This window comes from Anguilla anguilla, chromosome 2 (assembly GCF_013347855.1).
Source record: "Anguilla anguilla isolate fAngAng1 chromosome 2, fAngAng1.pri, whole genome shotgun sequence".
In the NCBI taxonomy this organism is placed as follows: Eukaryota; Metazoa; Chordata; class Actinopteri; order Anguilliformes; family Anguillidae; genus Anguilla; species Anguilla anguilla.
In genome coordinates this window covers 25,792,200-25,808,638 of record NC_049202.1, presented here as the reverse complement: position 1 = coordinate 25,808,638, position 16,439 = coordinate 25,792,200, and the positions used below count along the sequence as shown (strand labels likewise).

General features: G+C 45.4%; 1 protein-coding gene across 1 annotated transcript in view; it reads left to right on the top strand.

The window, feature by feature from the left end:
* myo1d (myosin 1D) overlaps positions 1 to 16,439 on the top strand; it is a 93,044-nt gene that overhangs the window by 35,434 nt on the left and 41,171 nt on the right. The window contains exons 8-16 of the mRNA XM_035403756.1: positions 1,660 to 1,863; positions 2,784 to 2,929; positions 3,271 to 3,385; positions 4,213 to 4,383; positions 12,036 to 12,106; positions 13,160 to 13,234; positions 13,956 to 14,088; positions 14,837 to 15,003; positions 16,096 to 16,303. Of these exons, the coding sequence (XP_035259647.1) occupies positions 1,660 to 1,863; positions 2,784 to 2,929; positions 3,271 to 3,385; positions 4,213 to 4,383; positions 12,036 to 12,106; positions 13,160 to 13,234; positions 13,956 to 14,088; positions 14,837 to 15,003; positions 16,096 to 16,303 (1,290 nt within the window). The remainder of the gene's footprint in view (positions 1 to 1,659; positions 1,864 to 2,783; positions 2,930 to 3,270; positions 3,386 to 4,212; positions 4,384 to 12,035; positions 12,107 to 13,159; positions 13,235 to 13,955; positions 14,089 to 14,836; positions 15,004 to 16,095; positions 16,304 to 16,439) is intronic.

Below are 16,439 nucleotides of genomic sequence, written 5' to 3'. Positions count from 1 at the left end.
GTTTACTTTTGCTGCAGTGAACTGTTTGGGGAAAAGCTAGAAAAGGAAATTCACTTATACAGTAGACAAATTAACATAATGTCAAATAAAAGAGTCATGTTTTGTATTTGGTTGCATATCATTTGCATGCCATGTCTTCCTGATGTCTATGACCTATCAACATCATCAGAGTCTAGATATCTTATTTTCAGGTTGTCATACAAGCGAAACAAAAACTCTTTGCATTTGAATGGATCTCTATGGGAACTGGGAGGTATGACTAGATTCAGCTGTAAATTATGCTGATACAGCATGGAACACATTTGTTGGCTAAATGGCTTTAAGTCATCAAGGGTCCAAGGTATCAAATGAGCCTCAAACCACCATGCTGCTGCCAGATATGCAGTAGATACTACAAGCATTGTTTCTCCTGAATATTTTTTCTATTGAGTTCAACAGGAAAATTAATCAGGAGAAACAATGCTTGTAGTATCTAGTGCCTATCTGGCAGCAGCATGGTGGTTTGAGGCTCATTTGATACCTTGGACCCTTGATGACTTAAAGCCATTTAGCCAACAAATGTGTTCCATACTGTATCAGCATAATTTACAGCTGAATCTAGTCCCACCCCCCAATTCCCACAGAGATCCATTCAAATGCAAAGCGTTTTTGTATCGCTTGTAGGACAACCTGAAAATAAGATATCTAGACTCTGATGATGTTGATAGGTCACAGACATCAGGAATTTTCTGTCTGTGTCCATCTCTGCCTGACTGTTGACCTTTCACCCTGGTTTGCGCAGTGTTGGTACTGTAGTCATCTTGAACTTTCACCACCACTTGCATAGTTGTAGTACTGTAGACATCTTGAACTTTCACCACCACTTGCATAGTTGTAGTACTGTGGACATCTAGAATTTTCACCCCCATTTGTGTAGTTGTAGCACTGCAGATATCTCATCTGGTCCCAAAGACTTAGTCTATGTGGCACATGCACTGAGGTCTTATGCTTATTATTGTTTCAGTCATAGCATTGAATCATATGACCATGCCTTATCTCTTAAGTCCTGTTGATCTCCATGAAGTTTCACTGCCCATTTAGTAGCATCTGTGAATCAGTTATATTTATTCAGCCCATCAATCAGCAAGGACGCTGGATTTATTCTTGATTGATATTAATTATCATTGTCTTATTATTCAGACCATGGTTTATTAGAAGTCATTAAGAGTATGTTGAAGCAGTCTATGATAGTTTTAGCACCCTTGCCCATGAGTCCTTCCTTTGAAGGAAGTCCAGGGTGGCTGAATTATTTTTTTCATCTGCTTGGCAAATGTTTGTGCCCAAGAACACATACAGTATTTTAACAATTTTAAGAGTGTTTTTACATGGCAATTTCTATTTTCACTCTCCTAATGTCTAAACCCACAACTCCCTGGTCATGAGCGGAGGGACCACATATACTGCTCGATATGCATGCTTTTGTGCATGAGAAATATTTATTCTGAAAATGGGAACCTTTAAATTGGAAACATTTAAAAAAAGAGTGTTCTGTAGATTTTGACCTTATAGCATTCTGGGTCCTGGGCAATACCCAGTATTCCACACTGCTAGCCCAGGACAGTCACTTCCTGGATTCCATTAAAGATGCCAACATGTGACTTTAGTGTGTGTGACCTCCAGGGTAACCTGAAGTTTGGCAGCGATGGGGATGTGACGCTGATTGAGAACAGCAAGCTAGTGTCCGTGCTGGCCGAGCTCCTGGCCACCAAACAAGAGAATGTGGAGAAGGCCATGCTCTACCGCACAGTGGCCACAGGCCGTGATGTCATCGACAAGCAGCACACGGACCAGGAGGCCAGCTATGGCCGTGATGCACTGGCCAAGGTAGCCGCCTATGCCGCAAGTCCTTCTGTTTTTCTTCTGCTTTGCATACTTGGGTTTGAATTTGCATTCATGCCCAATTTTGTTTGCATTTCAAATAATGTTTACGATTAGGTTATTGTTAATAGTAGGACTCGATTTTTTGTTAAATTTCAATTTTACTTACAGTAATAGTTTAATAGTTTGCAATTTCCTTATGCCATCAATCTTTATTCATCAATTTGGTTGATATCCAAATATTGTCAGTAAAGCAAAAAAGCCTTTTCTGTGTCGACTAGTGAAACTTGCATTAAATGGAGCCCTTTCAAGGCTATTATCTATATTGGTTCACAATCAGAACATGAGAGATTTACAGGATTTGCAGATTATTTTGCAATTCACTTGGTTTTTAATAAAGCTGCCGAACATTATCACTGTGAAGATCTAGCCCAGAGCAACAAAGCATGTTGTTTTTGAGGAGCTCAGTGGTAATTATTTGACATTTTATGCTTCCTCCAGGGCACCAGAAATACCTGTGAGACACAACTAGAATGTTCTGTAATATTTGATAAAGGTTTCCTCGTCATATTGTGTGTGCTTCTGTTGATACTCTAATCGAGTACCCAGTGTTGGCGAGGTACCTAATTAATTCCATTGCACATAGCAGTGCTATACACTACATTTTTTCACCTTGCCCTGCTTGGAGCCGGTTTCAGTTTTTTTGCTGTTCAATTTAAAGTTCAGTTGCTCATATTGCTGAAAATTTGTCAATGTGAACATTACTTGTAAACAGAACTGTCTGGTGAATGGATGTGTATGATGCTGAGTTTAATGTGTAAGCATTTGCCTCAACAAGGTCATATTCTGTAACATTACAACCTTGACAGGCATTAAAAGCCAAATGACCTTCCATTTGGGTTCATTTTGTGTGCCATGTTCTGCAGGCCATCTACGAACGCCTCTTCTGTTGGATTGTGGGACGAATCAATGACATCATTGAGGTGAAAAACTATGATGCCAAAGTCCACGGGAAGAACACGGTGATTGGTGTGCTGGATATTTACGGCTTTGAGATCTTCCAGAACAACAGGTAAGCACAGCGGGCAGTTTGGAGTTACCAAATAACATTTTTCTTCAATTCTGTTGAGAATGTATATGTATTATTTGTATTCGGATAATACTACAGTAAAAAAAGGTCTGTACTGTATGTACAGTATTTGTCTTGAATCGTCATTGACCATTTAAAGCAATGTTTAACATTTATTTTACTCATTTTACTAAGGCAAAATAATGGTAGTAGGGTATACCCCTCAATGCCTTTCTCTCCCTCTGTGTTTCTTCTCTCCATTTCTCTCATTTTCTCTTCTTCACTCTTTATTTCCAACACTCATTCCCTCTGTTTCTCTCTCTCTTTGTCTCCCTCTTTATTAGCTTTGAACAGTTTTGTATAAACTACTGTAATGAGAAACTGCAGCAGCTCTTCATCCAGCTAGTGCTGAGACAGGAGCAAGATGAGTACCAGCGTGAGGGCATCCCCTGGAAGCACGTAAGCCCATTTCATGTCCCCTGCACTCCCACTTCCTGTTACATCTCTTCCACTTCCTGTTCTACTCAAACATGCTTCCTGCTACACCTGAGTTTCAAGATGGTGGCAAGTTTTGTCTGGGGCACGTTTTGAGCCTCAGCCCTCCACAGGGCATTGAGTATGGCAGTGTACATATACCTTGTGGTCTTGTGACCTACTGCACCAGAAATGCACATAAACATTTGTGAAGTCGTAAAGAAAATCTGATTTCAAATATGTTGAAAGTATGTTGCTTGAAAGAAAAATCGGGGTAGACATAGTGACTTGTTTGGAAATGCCGCTATCAGTGAAGGTGCCTAATGGCAATGTTGGAGTTAAAATGTGAGGATAAATTGTATTGTGTGTGTGTGTGTGTGTATGCGCACGCATGTGCTTTTACTAAAATCATACTTTATTAACTAACACGACAAATAATCAATATTATCCATGATTGTAATTAATAAAAATTATGTAGTTTAGATGGGAGAGGGCCTGGGCATGGGGAAAGAGTTCTGCCTGAGCTTTCTCTCAGAAGTACTAAATCTAACCTTCTTAATGTTATTTGGGAGACCAGTAAAACATAATGTGCGATGATTCGCTAATACTTAAGGTAAACATGAATGATGTGCCATGAATGATATAAATTATATAAATGCTCAGGCATAAATACTTGGGACATACATCTCCTTGTGTGAATTGACTCCCCTTCTGCAGAATAAGGAACACTGATTAATTGCAGTTCCTCCCTCGCAACCTATCTACCAACTTTTGGAGTCTTACAGCAGCCTCTCCCTCTGTGTCTGTGACAGATCGACTACTTCAACAACCAGATCATCGTGGACCTGGTGGAGCAGCAGCACAAGGGCATATTCTCCGTGCTGGACGAGGCTTGCATGAACGTGGGCAAGGTGACGGACGAGATGTTCCTGCAGGCGCTCAACAGCAAGCTGGGCAAGCATGCCCACTACACCAGCCGAAAGGTATACCCCCCCTTCCCCTCTGCCAGTCAGTCTCCGTCTTGTCAGTTACGCTCGCTGTCCTGTCATGGCGATGGAAGTCCTGTCTGGACATGGCAGTTTCTTCTGCGTTGCTGTCCCATCACGCTCCACATCCTTTTGGGATATTTTCTTATTTCTCTTGAAGATTGGCTACTAAAAAAATATACCTATAGTTTTTTGCATGCTGACCAAATATATTAAGATAGTCTTATCTATTTAAGACCAATGCAATGAAATTTTTCACTAATAATGTAGGTATTCCACTTTGATTTAGGGTGTGGTAATGCACCAGTAATCGACCAGAGATGGAAATACCAGTCCTCGAACGGCAGCACTTACTTTTAGAGACCACAAGAGGGCGACAGTCGTCAATTAAAGTTTCCCTCCATCATCGCTTTGCTCTGGGCAGTGATGTCACTGGTAGCCAATGATAGTCAGTCAATATTGCGTCTTCTAGAGTGGGGAAATGAACCAGACAGCACATTGGGCCTAGTCTCTATCTCTCACAGCTCACAGCTTTTTTCCCCCCTGAGTCATCGCGCCCCGCTAGCGGCTGTGGCGGTGTGTCCGTGCGTGGTTCAGTTCACAGTCATGCCGAAAATCTGCCGGTTTGACCGAGCGACCGATTAGCTTTTTCCGTGAATGATGGGATAGTTTCTCAGCTGCGTTACTTGGCCCTGCTACATATGGATGTGGCCTGTCATATCCTCCTGGGCCTGGAGTGGTGGGCAAAGCCCGGTCATTGTGTGTAGCCCTTGCACGTGCCCAGAAACTCCTCTGTCAGATTGCTGAGGTACAATGTCTCCCTTGCTGCCGAAATAATAAAGCTGTCGGTTTTTTAGCAAACTCTGCATTTGCAGTATGAAGCTTGTGTGGCGACATAGACATGGTAGGGTTGGGGTAGTATGGGCTTTTACTTAACCCAAACTACCAAAATGTAGTATGGGTTTGACTCCAAAGTCATGCAGTTAATTTAATCATTGGACTAATAATTTGTCTTTCGAAATCAGTGATAATTTTAAAGTTATTTGGATATGTATTATGTTCAGAATTAATGTATACCATTTTGACAATAACTAGGGAAAAGATACTTTTCTGAAAAGCTTTTTTGTGTTTGTTTTGTTTTCTTTTGCAGCAATCTTTACATAATTTTATTAAACCAATAAATAGGGCTGGGCTGAATTCTGTTAATGACATTCCAAATCAAAAGTCTTGAATCACTTTCCATTCTTTAAAGATTCAAATTAATCCCATGGTGGCTGTATAATTGCATTTGACCGTGACCTGACTGTAAATCTCTTAAACTGAGTTTAACATAGTTAAGTGTTAAATTAAGTATAGTTAAGTTAAACAGGATCAAAAACCTATTGGTTTTTGCAAACATTGATTTAGATTTCTTAGACTGTGCCTGCTTCAGACTGTGTCCTGCAGACCTCATTCATAATTCAGTTTTTTGTATTTGCACCTTCAGGAGAATCTAATCCTGTTCTAACATCCTGTCATATCAACAACCTGCAAGCATACTGTATTTTCACCGCAGCTGTTTTGGAAACTTGTTTGCTTGTTTGTAAGTAGTTTGTTAGAGAGTGAGGGCGAGAGTGTGAGAGAAAGAACAGGGGAATGAGTGGCAGACAGATAGGGTTAAACTCGGAGGAAGATGAGATGGCACAAGTTAAAGGCAAAGAGAGGGATGAGCTTGTTTTGCAGGAGTGGCAGTAAAGAGATCAACAGTCTGTCAAAAGTAATGTTCCTGCCTCACTGCCGAGACTCTCAAATGTTGGAGAATTTCTAGGTTTTTCAGACTGGACCGTGTGACTTTTTATGGACAGCATTTCAAGGGCAAGCTCAGGTCCCAAGGACTGTTCACTAATCCATTATGAAATATGTGCTTCCTTCTCATGGTTATATATTGTGCTAAGATTTGACATTGCACATGTATACTTCTCTGCTCCACCACTGTTTTTCACTCAAGCCCATACTGCCTATGGTCCATGTAGGAAATATATTCCTATATTCTATTTTCCATGCTTAGAAAGTAAATGGGCCATTTACCTCGGGATTCTCCTTTCTTTTTGCTATTCTCGTGGTACATTTTGCATGAGCAGAACTAACTTTAGCTTAAGGAGCACCTCGTTCCTTGGTCTGATTAAAGGGTCTTCATTATCCCCTGCATGCTGTGCAAAACGGTTCCTTCCCCACACCTCCTTCCTTCTCCTAGCAGTCTAAACTGTGCCTTCCACCACACGTTCTTAATTGCTTCCTAACAGAAACCTTCGAGCCGGCAACCGGCCTCGCCCGGGAGCCCCGCCCATCGCCCTCCTCGGCCCCCCACGCTTGGTCAGATTCCGGCCTGCGGTCTCCCCCCGCACGTGCTCAGTGGTGACGCCGCGCACGGCTCTCGCGCTTCCTTGAAATCGAGTTCCAATTGTGGTGTGATTCATCCGTCAGTACGGCAGGGGCTGGCGCGCCGTATCGCCCGCCCCTCTCTGTGGCCGTTTCCGTTCCCCGGGGTATATATAGCTGTAAGTCGGCGCAGTTGTGATGTCATTGTGAAGAGGGTAGTAATCACAGCCCCATTCATTAGAACACGCCGCGCACGTGGGCTGCCCATGTGAGCACGTGCGCCGAGGTTGGTGGAGGGCGTGCGTATCCTTTTTAACGGCCGCTCGTCGTTCTTTCCCCGTGCGCCGCTCCCGTTCTTTGTTTTGTTTCTGGTCACGGCACACCCTCCGCAGCGTGGCTTTCTGTGGCGTTGGTGTGCTCTGAGGAGCGTTTAATCGTAAATCCGCGCCGGAAGCCAAGCCCAGCTCGTCGTCCGCGGGCAGCCGCGTGGCAGCTGCAGCGGGCGAGGTGTGATATGCGATCCCTGACCGCGCCCCGACTGGCGCCCGCAGCTTGGCAAGACGCCCCCTGCTGGCGGAGGATGGGCGGGGGGGGGGGGGAGGGGGGTCCTGGAAACGGCGGTGTGCTGGGCAGCGGGAAGGGGGGGCATTTAGGGAGGGAGGCGCTGAGCTAACTGAGAGCGCACAAAATGCCCTGGATGCAGGGTTCGGGGGGTGGGCGCCCCCTGTCAGCCAGCCAGCAGAGAAGCCACAATGCTGAAAGTTAGCGGGGATGGTTGGCGGCCTGCCTCGGTGAAGCCCTGCGCTGCGCCCAGCGGGGCGGCGCTGGCGGATCGCTGCAGCGCGTGCGCCCTCATTCGCTCGAGCGGTTCGCTTTGGCCTCCCGCAGCCTCCACATCATCACAGAGGCCCTGCGGGGCAGCCTGTAGCTTATCGCCAGGCCGGGACCTGCGATATCTGTGTCACGCGGGCGTGGAGCGGTGAGCCGCCGGCATTGTAGGGGATATTGAAAACACCATATTGATATCCCCTCCAGTGTCTCGGTCCTTCAGTTAATGAGATAGACAGAGGAAAAAACAATATCTGCTGTCTTTGGCTGTTGTGTGCTTGTGAGGCCTGAATGTGTTCTTGTGTGTGTGAGTCTGACTATCTGTGTATGTGTGCCTGTGTGTGTGTGTCTGTCTGTCTTTCTGTGTGCATGTATCTGTGGGCGTGTGTGTGTGTGTGTGTGTGTGTGTGTGTCTGTCCGTCTGTCTGTGTGTGTGTGTTTACCTCTGCCCCTCTTTGAGAAGTAGCAGCCACCTGTCCCTCCATTTCCCCTCCTCCATTTAATGCTGCCCCCTGCTGTCTGACATCTGTGAATGTCACCCTTGGGATTGATCTCTGACAAAACACCCGGTTGACTTGCGGTCTTCTCCTTTAGTACTCAGCCCTCTCCCCAGGCACTGTCTCTGGGGCTGGCATTGTACAGGGAACACACTTTTCTCTGAAAAATTCAACTTAGGACCTGTTATGACTCAGCCTTTCAAAGCCATCTAAATGGCCTGTGCCTCATACTGAACAAATGGCTTTAAAATGTTTCACTATACAGTACATACTGTATGTGCTTATTTAATGATATTTCTCTTTTTCTCTCTCTAACACACACACACACACACAGATACACACTCACTCAAAAGCCAGTCATTTGAACAGAATTATAATTTGCACAGATATTAAATAATATACTTTGAGAGATATGAAAGAGCTCAGTCAGTTTGTCCTATCAAGTAGATGTAAGTATGTGCATTAACCATGGCACCCAAAACACAGAGTAAGACCGTTCTTAAATAGGATTACGTATTTATCAAATGTATTCATACCCCCAGTCGGTATTTTCATTATCTATGTGACCCTTATGACACTGAAAAGAAGCCTTGTCTTATAGGAGGCTCAGATAATCCATAGGAGGGATCTTTTATTCATTATTTAATAATCTGGAATCACCTTGCCCCACCCACTCATTGGTGACACACCCACTAATCTGCAAGGAACAGCACAGTATAAACATGTGCACTCTTCTGGTGATTACACATTACAGATCGCACAGCGTCATAGGAGAGAGCATCTACCAATCAAAAGGAGCCATGTATCTTTCACTGGTGACAGCTGGTAGTCCCTGGGTACCTGGCAAGCCATTGGGAGGAGTTAATGTAGCAGTGACACGAGGAATCCTGGCCAAGTCAAACCCCCTGTACACCTGGGGGGACGAGGCCATTTTACAGTCACCTCCTGCTTGTGGAGATCACTGGTCTATAGCTTTACATTGCAGGCCCATTGTTACCATGGAGATGTCTGCTTACTGCTGTGCATGTAACCTGTCTTTATTCCCAATAGTAACAGGTTTGTGAAGTTTCCAGTAAAACTGCATTGCTAATGTTTTTGTTACCCTGACATGTGTCAGATCAGTGTTCGACATTAAAATTGAAATATTAAATTATGAGTAAAAACTGCAGTACAACCTCAGATATCTGAAAACATTGGGAATTGAGACACCCTGGAGGCATAAATATTGCTGTGCAAGCTTATTTGGAGTCGCTTGATATTTATTTTCTTGCTTTAGACCATGAACACCTGAATGTCCTGCACTTGCCTTTATAAAGTTGGCAGATCATTAGAAACTTCTGTAAATATTTTAAATTGAATACATATTTTCATCACATACAAAAAACTCTGTGGATCAATCAAAAACAAAAAAATGTGTTTTTATCTCAAAGTGAACTATCCCTTTAAGTTTCAGACAGAATTACGTGATTACGTTTATTGCACTTAGTTTTGAAAATAATCACCTTGTGTTCATTATTTTTTGAATTTATGATAGAGCTTTAGCTCTGGGCAGGAATTGTACTATTAGGCTATAAAAATAAAAACAAATTTAGCACTAGCGGTTCACATTGTTTTATTGCAATTTGTTAAGGTTTATGACGGGGCACACTAGGCCACTATTTTGTGTATCAGCTGTAAATAGCAGATACCTTAAATAAGTAGTGATGCCTCCTCTATTCAGGGAAACAGCACAGGTGCATTTTAAATGGGGTCAGAGCAGGGGAACCCATGGTGAGAGGATAGTCCCGCTGCTGCACACGCGGGCAAAGGCAAACTCGCAGCGGGAAGGAGGCGGTCGACCTCTCCATCACCCCCTGGGCCAGGATTGGATCAGAGGAGCCCCGCCGAGCCCCCCCCCCACCCCCCGCTGCGGCGTAATTACCCCAGAGATGACTGCAGCGCAGCCCTCCCATGTGCCACTGACACGCGTGCACGGTAGTCACGCGGTCGCCAACCGGTGCGGCCATAGTCACGGCAACACTGCCTCATGGCAGGAGCTGGATCTGTTTCAGGGCTCGTACAGTAGTATTGGCTGGGGCAGTGCTCCCTTTTGTTGGAAGTTTGATCATGTAATTCGTCAATGAGGAGCGTAAAGGTAGCAGGTTGAGTGGCTGTGTGTGTGATGAGGGAAACCGTAGTTTGCCGGTCTCTCTCCCTCGCTCTCTGAGGGATGTGTTGGTTAGTCATTAGCTGTTAGCAGCCAGCGTCGTGAAGCTCAGGCTGGCTGGCTGTGACAGACGAAGGCAGAGCAGCCATTCCGGCTCTTCCGGGTCTCCCTGGTCATCCCTGCAGGGCCACCAACCGCATTAAAGCTGCAGCCGCCAAGTAAGACGGACGAGCAGGGAGGTGCCAGCTGAAGCCATTTCCCAAGTCTTTATGTGGGCTTCCTCTGACCTCACCTCGTGGAAGAGGACAGTCCTGGTCAGTCCAGGTTTGGCTCAAAGGCTTTCTGTTTTCCTCTACTTCAAACCTGTACCTGTGCATCCCCTCCCTTCTGAGATGGGGAATTAAGGAAAGCGTCAAAACATTGCACACTATCACCCCATCATACACCTCTGGTGTATAAATTATGGAAAGAACTCGGTCGAGCTCTAATGGCGGCTAGGAATTAGAAGGCGTGGCCGAGTATACACCAGCCCGCCCATTTTGCTGCTGAAAATGGCTGCCTCCCCTCTTGCCCTGAGGAATCTGTGCCTCAGTAAGCGCCGTGATTATGAGTAAAAACAAGCCAGAAGGAGGCAGAGACGGGGCCTCCCTCGCATTGAAAACCGAAGGGTTGCCTCCCGCATCGGAGAACCATCCCCAAACTCACGCGCTAGATAAGAGGCGCAGGCGCAGGGACGTTAGCTGCGGGTATCTTTCCGCTAATTCCTCCGAACGCCTCAGGGTTTTATGTAACCGGCCGCCGGTCGGGGAAGCTTCAGATCTTCGTTTGTGTCATTGTTCTCCCCGGCTTTAATCTCCGGGCTTTCCGCCGGCTTGGCTGGCTACCCGGGCCCCGTGTCAGCGCTGCCTCCTGTCTTTACCGGAGCTGAGGCCTCTGCCGTTTGATGTGGGCTCAGGATGTGTTTTATGAATGGCGGCAGGTCTTATATAACAGCTGCAGAGATGTCGTTCCTTTGTTTCCCAGCAGCCCCCTGCGGGCCCTGCGCTGTCCCTGACGACACACAAGCTCACACATACATGCACACACACAATCTCTCATGCACGCACGCACACACACACACACACACGCACCCACACTCACACATGCACACACGCACACACACACACACATCCTATCACACACACGCGCACACAAAGCGCGTTAACAAGCTGGCACTGGGCTGCAGCAGTTCCCTGCATCTGAATTTAGAATCAGATTTCTTCCCTGCGCTCAGGAAGCATGGCCTACATAGAGGCGTCGCTGGCTCCTGTACTGTGGAGCCTGAAGCTGGATAAAAGCACATCTCTCATTTATTTTTCATGCAGCCAGATTTATACTCTGTTCACCCCACCCCCCTCACTGAAGAGGTAGAAATGGATCACTTTCTCATGTCACCCACACGTGCACCACTGACCCCCCTCTCCAGCGGGAGCGGGAGCAGGGGTGGGGTGTCTCAGGAGCGCCCGCCCCAGTTTTCCCGTGAAGGCGCATCCTGGAGGTTCATACGCCAGGTTGCTTCAGCCTAATCGCAGCAGCAGAGCTCTGATTCTGCAGCAACTGGACCTGAACACTCTCCCCCTGTTCTCTCTCTCCTCCTCTTCTTTTCACTCACATCCCTTATTCTCTCTCTCATCCCTTACTCCTTCTCATCCCTGCATCTTTTTCTCATCCCTCATCCCTTATTCTCTCACCTGATACTCTCTCTTCCCTTATTCTCTTTTTTATTCCATACTTTTTCGTCCTTTATTCTTTCTCTCATCCCTCTCTCCCTCTCCTTCCAGCTCTCTCCGACAGACAAGAGCCTGGATTTTGACCGGGACTTCCGCATCCGTCACTATGCAGGCGACGTGGTGTAAGTACACAGGAGCTCCTCCTGCCAGGTCTCGGTGTTTCGCTTCTCAGTAAGTGCAGTGATGTAACTGGATGGGGCCACCAGGAACTGACCCTGGATCAGGGACAGTGCCTCTTCAGGCAGGAAACCCCTTCTCACCTGCTCGTTATAGGTCTGGAATGCATACCGCCAACAGTGCATAGGACAGGTCCTTGAATGTGTTCCATGAGTCCTACTCATGTCATTCTGTTTCTGCCCATAGCAACTGCTGTAGGCTCCACCTACCAAACCAGACCAAACCAAACATTCTGTCTGTCTTATATATACCATCCCACACACCCTGAATTTTAGACTGGAGTGAGTATACAATGGCCAATAAATTGTGTGTGGATATTTAAATAAAGGAATGAAGGAAACAAGAGGAGCCACTCTTCAGATGTTCAAAGGCTCTTTGGTTTAATGGCATTCCCTACCAACATGTTGCAATCGAGGAGCATTGTTGTCATGGTTTCCACCTGCTTTGTTTTTTTCATGTCATGTTCCGAACAAAGATGATGTATAATTCAAGAAAAACAGACAAACAGACTTGGGCAGAGCATAGATAACCAATTACAGGAACAGAAACCATCAATGAATTCAACCCTGCTGCTTGTCAGTAAATTTCTCTTCGTCTCTGTGTGTTTAATGTCCTAGTAAATACAATATGGTCCATGGGAAATTGGAGGCCTATGAATATATGATTCTCAGAGGTGCACTATGCAGCAATGTGGACGCATGAAAGTGGTTCAGTGAAACAGGCCCATTTTTCTGCTGTTCTCCCCGTAGGCCTTTAAAACACTGATCACACAGATGGCTCTTAGACTTTCTGACTTACTCATGCATATGTAACAGCAGGCCATGCGTGATCTGTGATTCTGTCACCGTAATTTTTTATTTCCTGGTTGGATTTTGTCGTCTTGTATTTTTTTTGTCCCTTGGCATTGTCTGGAGGAAATTAATTAAGTGTGTGTGTTTGTATGTGTGTGTGTGTGTGTGTGTTTTTGTTGGTTATGTGTGTTTGTTATGTGTGTGTAGGTACTCTGTTACAGGTTTCATTGACAAGAACAAGGACACTCTGTTTCAGGACTTTAAGAGGCTGCTGTATAACAGGTGAGAACCTCCTGCTCTGCTTAATGCTGCCTGTTCCAACACCCCCAATGGAGTAGGGAGATTGTTCTGCTTCATGTTCCAGTGAGATTGGTGTGTGTTTTGCAGAGGTGGGGGGGAGGTGGGCTCTAACTATATTACATTGTTATATTACATCATTGGCATTATTCTCTATCTCTCTTTCTCTATAAGTGATGCCCTGTTTGAGATGCAGTGTCATTTGAATGATGTATGATGTGAAATCCTCAGTGATTCCATATTTACATTTGATTAGTCCAACCTTGTTTCAATATATTTCGTGAAACATGGGTTCAAATTTACTAGTAATATGATAAAATATGATATTACCAGTAATGTTTACCCCTGCTTTGTGCTGTCTTGGCAAAAACTTTTCCCCCCTTTCTCACTTTTCTTTTTCACTCCATATACCTTACCTTATATCCACACTACCTTTTTTAGCTTCTCTACCTTATTTCTGTCTCCCATTTTTCATCACACCTCTTAGCTTCCTTCTCTCCCTTCCCTCTTTTTCTTTCTCTCTATCATGGGAGAGAGCCCTAGTATGGCCGGGAAGTAATATCATTTTTCAGCTCACTCAGACGTGTTTTGTCTTTTAAGTTTCTGATACATTTAATTTGCAAATGGCTGGTATGTACGTTGGGCAGTTTCTGTCGTTTAGTGTGGAAGCCGCTGCAGTCCCTCTCTCCTTCTCTCCGCTGCCTAGTTCCAACCCCGTGCTGAAAGGGATGTGGCCGGAGGGGAAGCTGAGCATCACGGAAGTGACCAAGCGCCCGCTGACGGCCGCCACGCTCTTCAAGAACTCCATGATCGCGCTGGTGGAGAACCTGGCCTCTAAGGTGAGGGAGCCCCGGGCGTCCGCCTCCCGCTAGCAGTTGGCTCTCGAACCTGGCGGCTTGAGTCACTGTGTTTCCGTCACGAGGCAGACATCAGGGGCCCCCAGCTGAGGTCACATTTCTGAAATCAAGACTTAGATTTCTCTCGCTCTCTCTCTCTCTCTTTGTCTCTCTTGCGTGATGAGATTTTTGGTGAATGATGGTATGTACTGAGATGGGAAGACTTTTGGGGTGGGGCCGCCTAGTTTTTTGTTTTTTTGTTTGTTTGTTTGTTTGTTGGGGGGGGGATTTCGAAGTCATTTTTCGTATAATCATATTTGATCACTAAAAAGTCAAGAATTGCCATGTCATTTAAAAGCATGGATTTTTTAAAGTAATTTTTAGGAAGTGATTTGATTTGGCTAAATTCAATGTAATTTATTCTGATGTGTTTGGTCACAAAGCAAATTATCATTGCTACTCAACCAAAATGACATTACATTATATTTAAAGCATTTAACTGAGGGTCTTATTCAGACCACCTAATATAACTTAAATATTTGCATATACGCTTTCATTTATGCAGCTGGATATGTATTAAATGTGTTTTGGTATAATTGCTTTGCTGAAGTACAGTGCCCTATCCTTTGGACTACAGTGCTACCCAAAATGGTATGGAACTGTGGTATGAGACATGGTAAATTGTAATGTAAGGTGAGAGAGCCTTGTGTGGGCATGCGTTCCTCACTCGCCCCCCCCCGTGTGTCTCTAGGAGCCGTACTATGTGCGCTGCATCAAGCCTAACGACTTGAAGTCACCTCTTCTGTTCGAAGAGGAGCGCTGCCGCCACCAGGTGGGGTACCTGGGTCTGCTGGAGAACGTGCGCGTACGCCGCGCGGGATTCGCCTACCGCCAAACCTACCCCCGCTTCCTGCAGAGGTAACTATGCCATCCTCGTCCTGGCCTGTCAGCTCTCTGCCATTCCGCCATTGGCTGGAAGTCATGAGTTCCATGACCGGAGGTCCCCAGGCCTTGAATTCATATATGGATGTACTGGTAGCCGTTGATACTAATTGATTACTTTGCTGTTCTTGTTATTTTATTATTTCATTTTTGCATCTACATTTACAGTTTAGGAATTTATCTTTTTTAAAATCTTTTCAGCTAAAGAAATTGCGTTCAGACATAGCAAACAGAATTCTTGTGAGTTCATTGAAATTTAAACAAACCGTCTGGCCTTCTGTGGTGTGAGAAAGTAGTAGTGACACCATGTGTTTCGGAGGAGAACTACAAATGGCTATAGTCTCCTGAGTTGGCTCTGGGGTTTGCGCGGTTGCGGTTGCAGATGATTGGACATTCCAAATTAGAGTAGAAATTGGATATTTGCAGCCCCACATTGAGTGCCAAGGTAAACTTAAAACATGCAATTTCTGGTCAACTTTCTTCCATGAAACTGGACTGCAGGTTATCTGATTGGCACAGATGCGGTATGCACACAAACTTATCACAAGCTGCCCCGTTCCTCTGCCCGGCTGGCTCACAGCCACTGTCTCGTATCGCCGCCCTGGACCTTTGCGGTCAAAGCAGATCAGATAGTGCGGCAAAAGTTTGCATAACATAACATTCCTTGTTTTCTTTCTCAATATTTGTGACAATATTTTGCTGGTAGATTATGTCATGTTCTACAACAGTACATGATGAATAGAGGATAGAACCAGAGCTTGTGGGGAGCTGGTAGGGTGCATGATTCAGAATTAAACAGCAAGGTCTTTTCCGGCAGGGAAAGACTTTTTTCTTGCAAAAATATATATGTATTTTTTTGCCTGTATTAGATGATTGAAATTGAGGAAGAAAGAGAAAGAAAGGGATTATCATAATTGCTATAGTGTGGGGCAGCAGTGTAGCATACTGGCCCTGACTGAATAAGAGGTCTTTCAGCATGGTGGTGACCTTTGAGGTTACCAATAAGTTAAGAGGGAACATTCAGTTGAAGACTCACAAGGCATGCTGGGATACCCTTACCTTCATCAGGTATAAGATGATCTCGGAGTTCACGTGGCCCAACCACGACCTGCCGTCGGACCGCGAAGCGGTTAAGAAGCTGCTGCAGTGCAGCGGGTTCGAAGGCGACGCGGCGTACGGGAAGACCAAGGTGTTCATCCGCACGCCGCGCACCCTCTTCACCCTGGAGGAGCAGCGGGCCGAGATGGTGCAGCGCATCGTCCTCTTCCTGCAGAAGGTGAGCGCCTCTGACCCTTCACCTCTTGACCCGCTGAACTCCCGTCACACTTGTGCGACCTGCAGGTTTTAGTCCTGTCAGTCAGTTTTGATTGGAAAATGACTCATGTTTCCTGACTTGTTTTCAGTTAATCAGA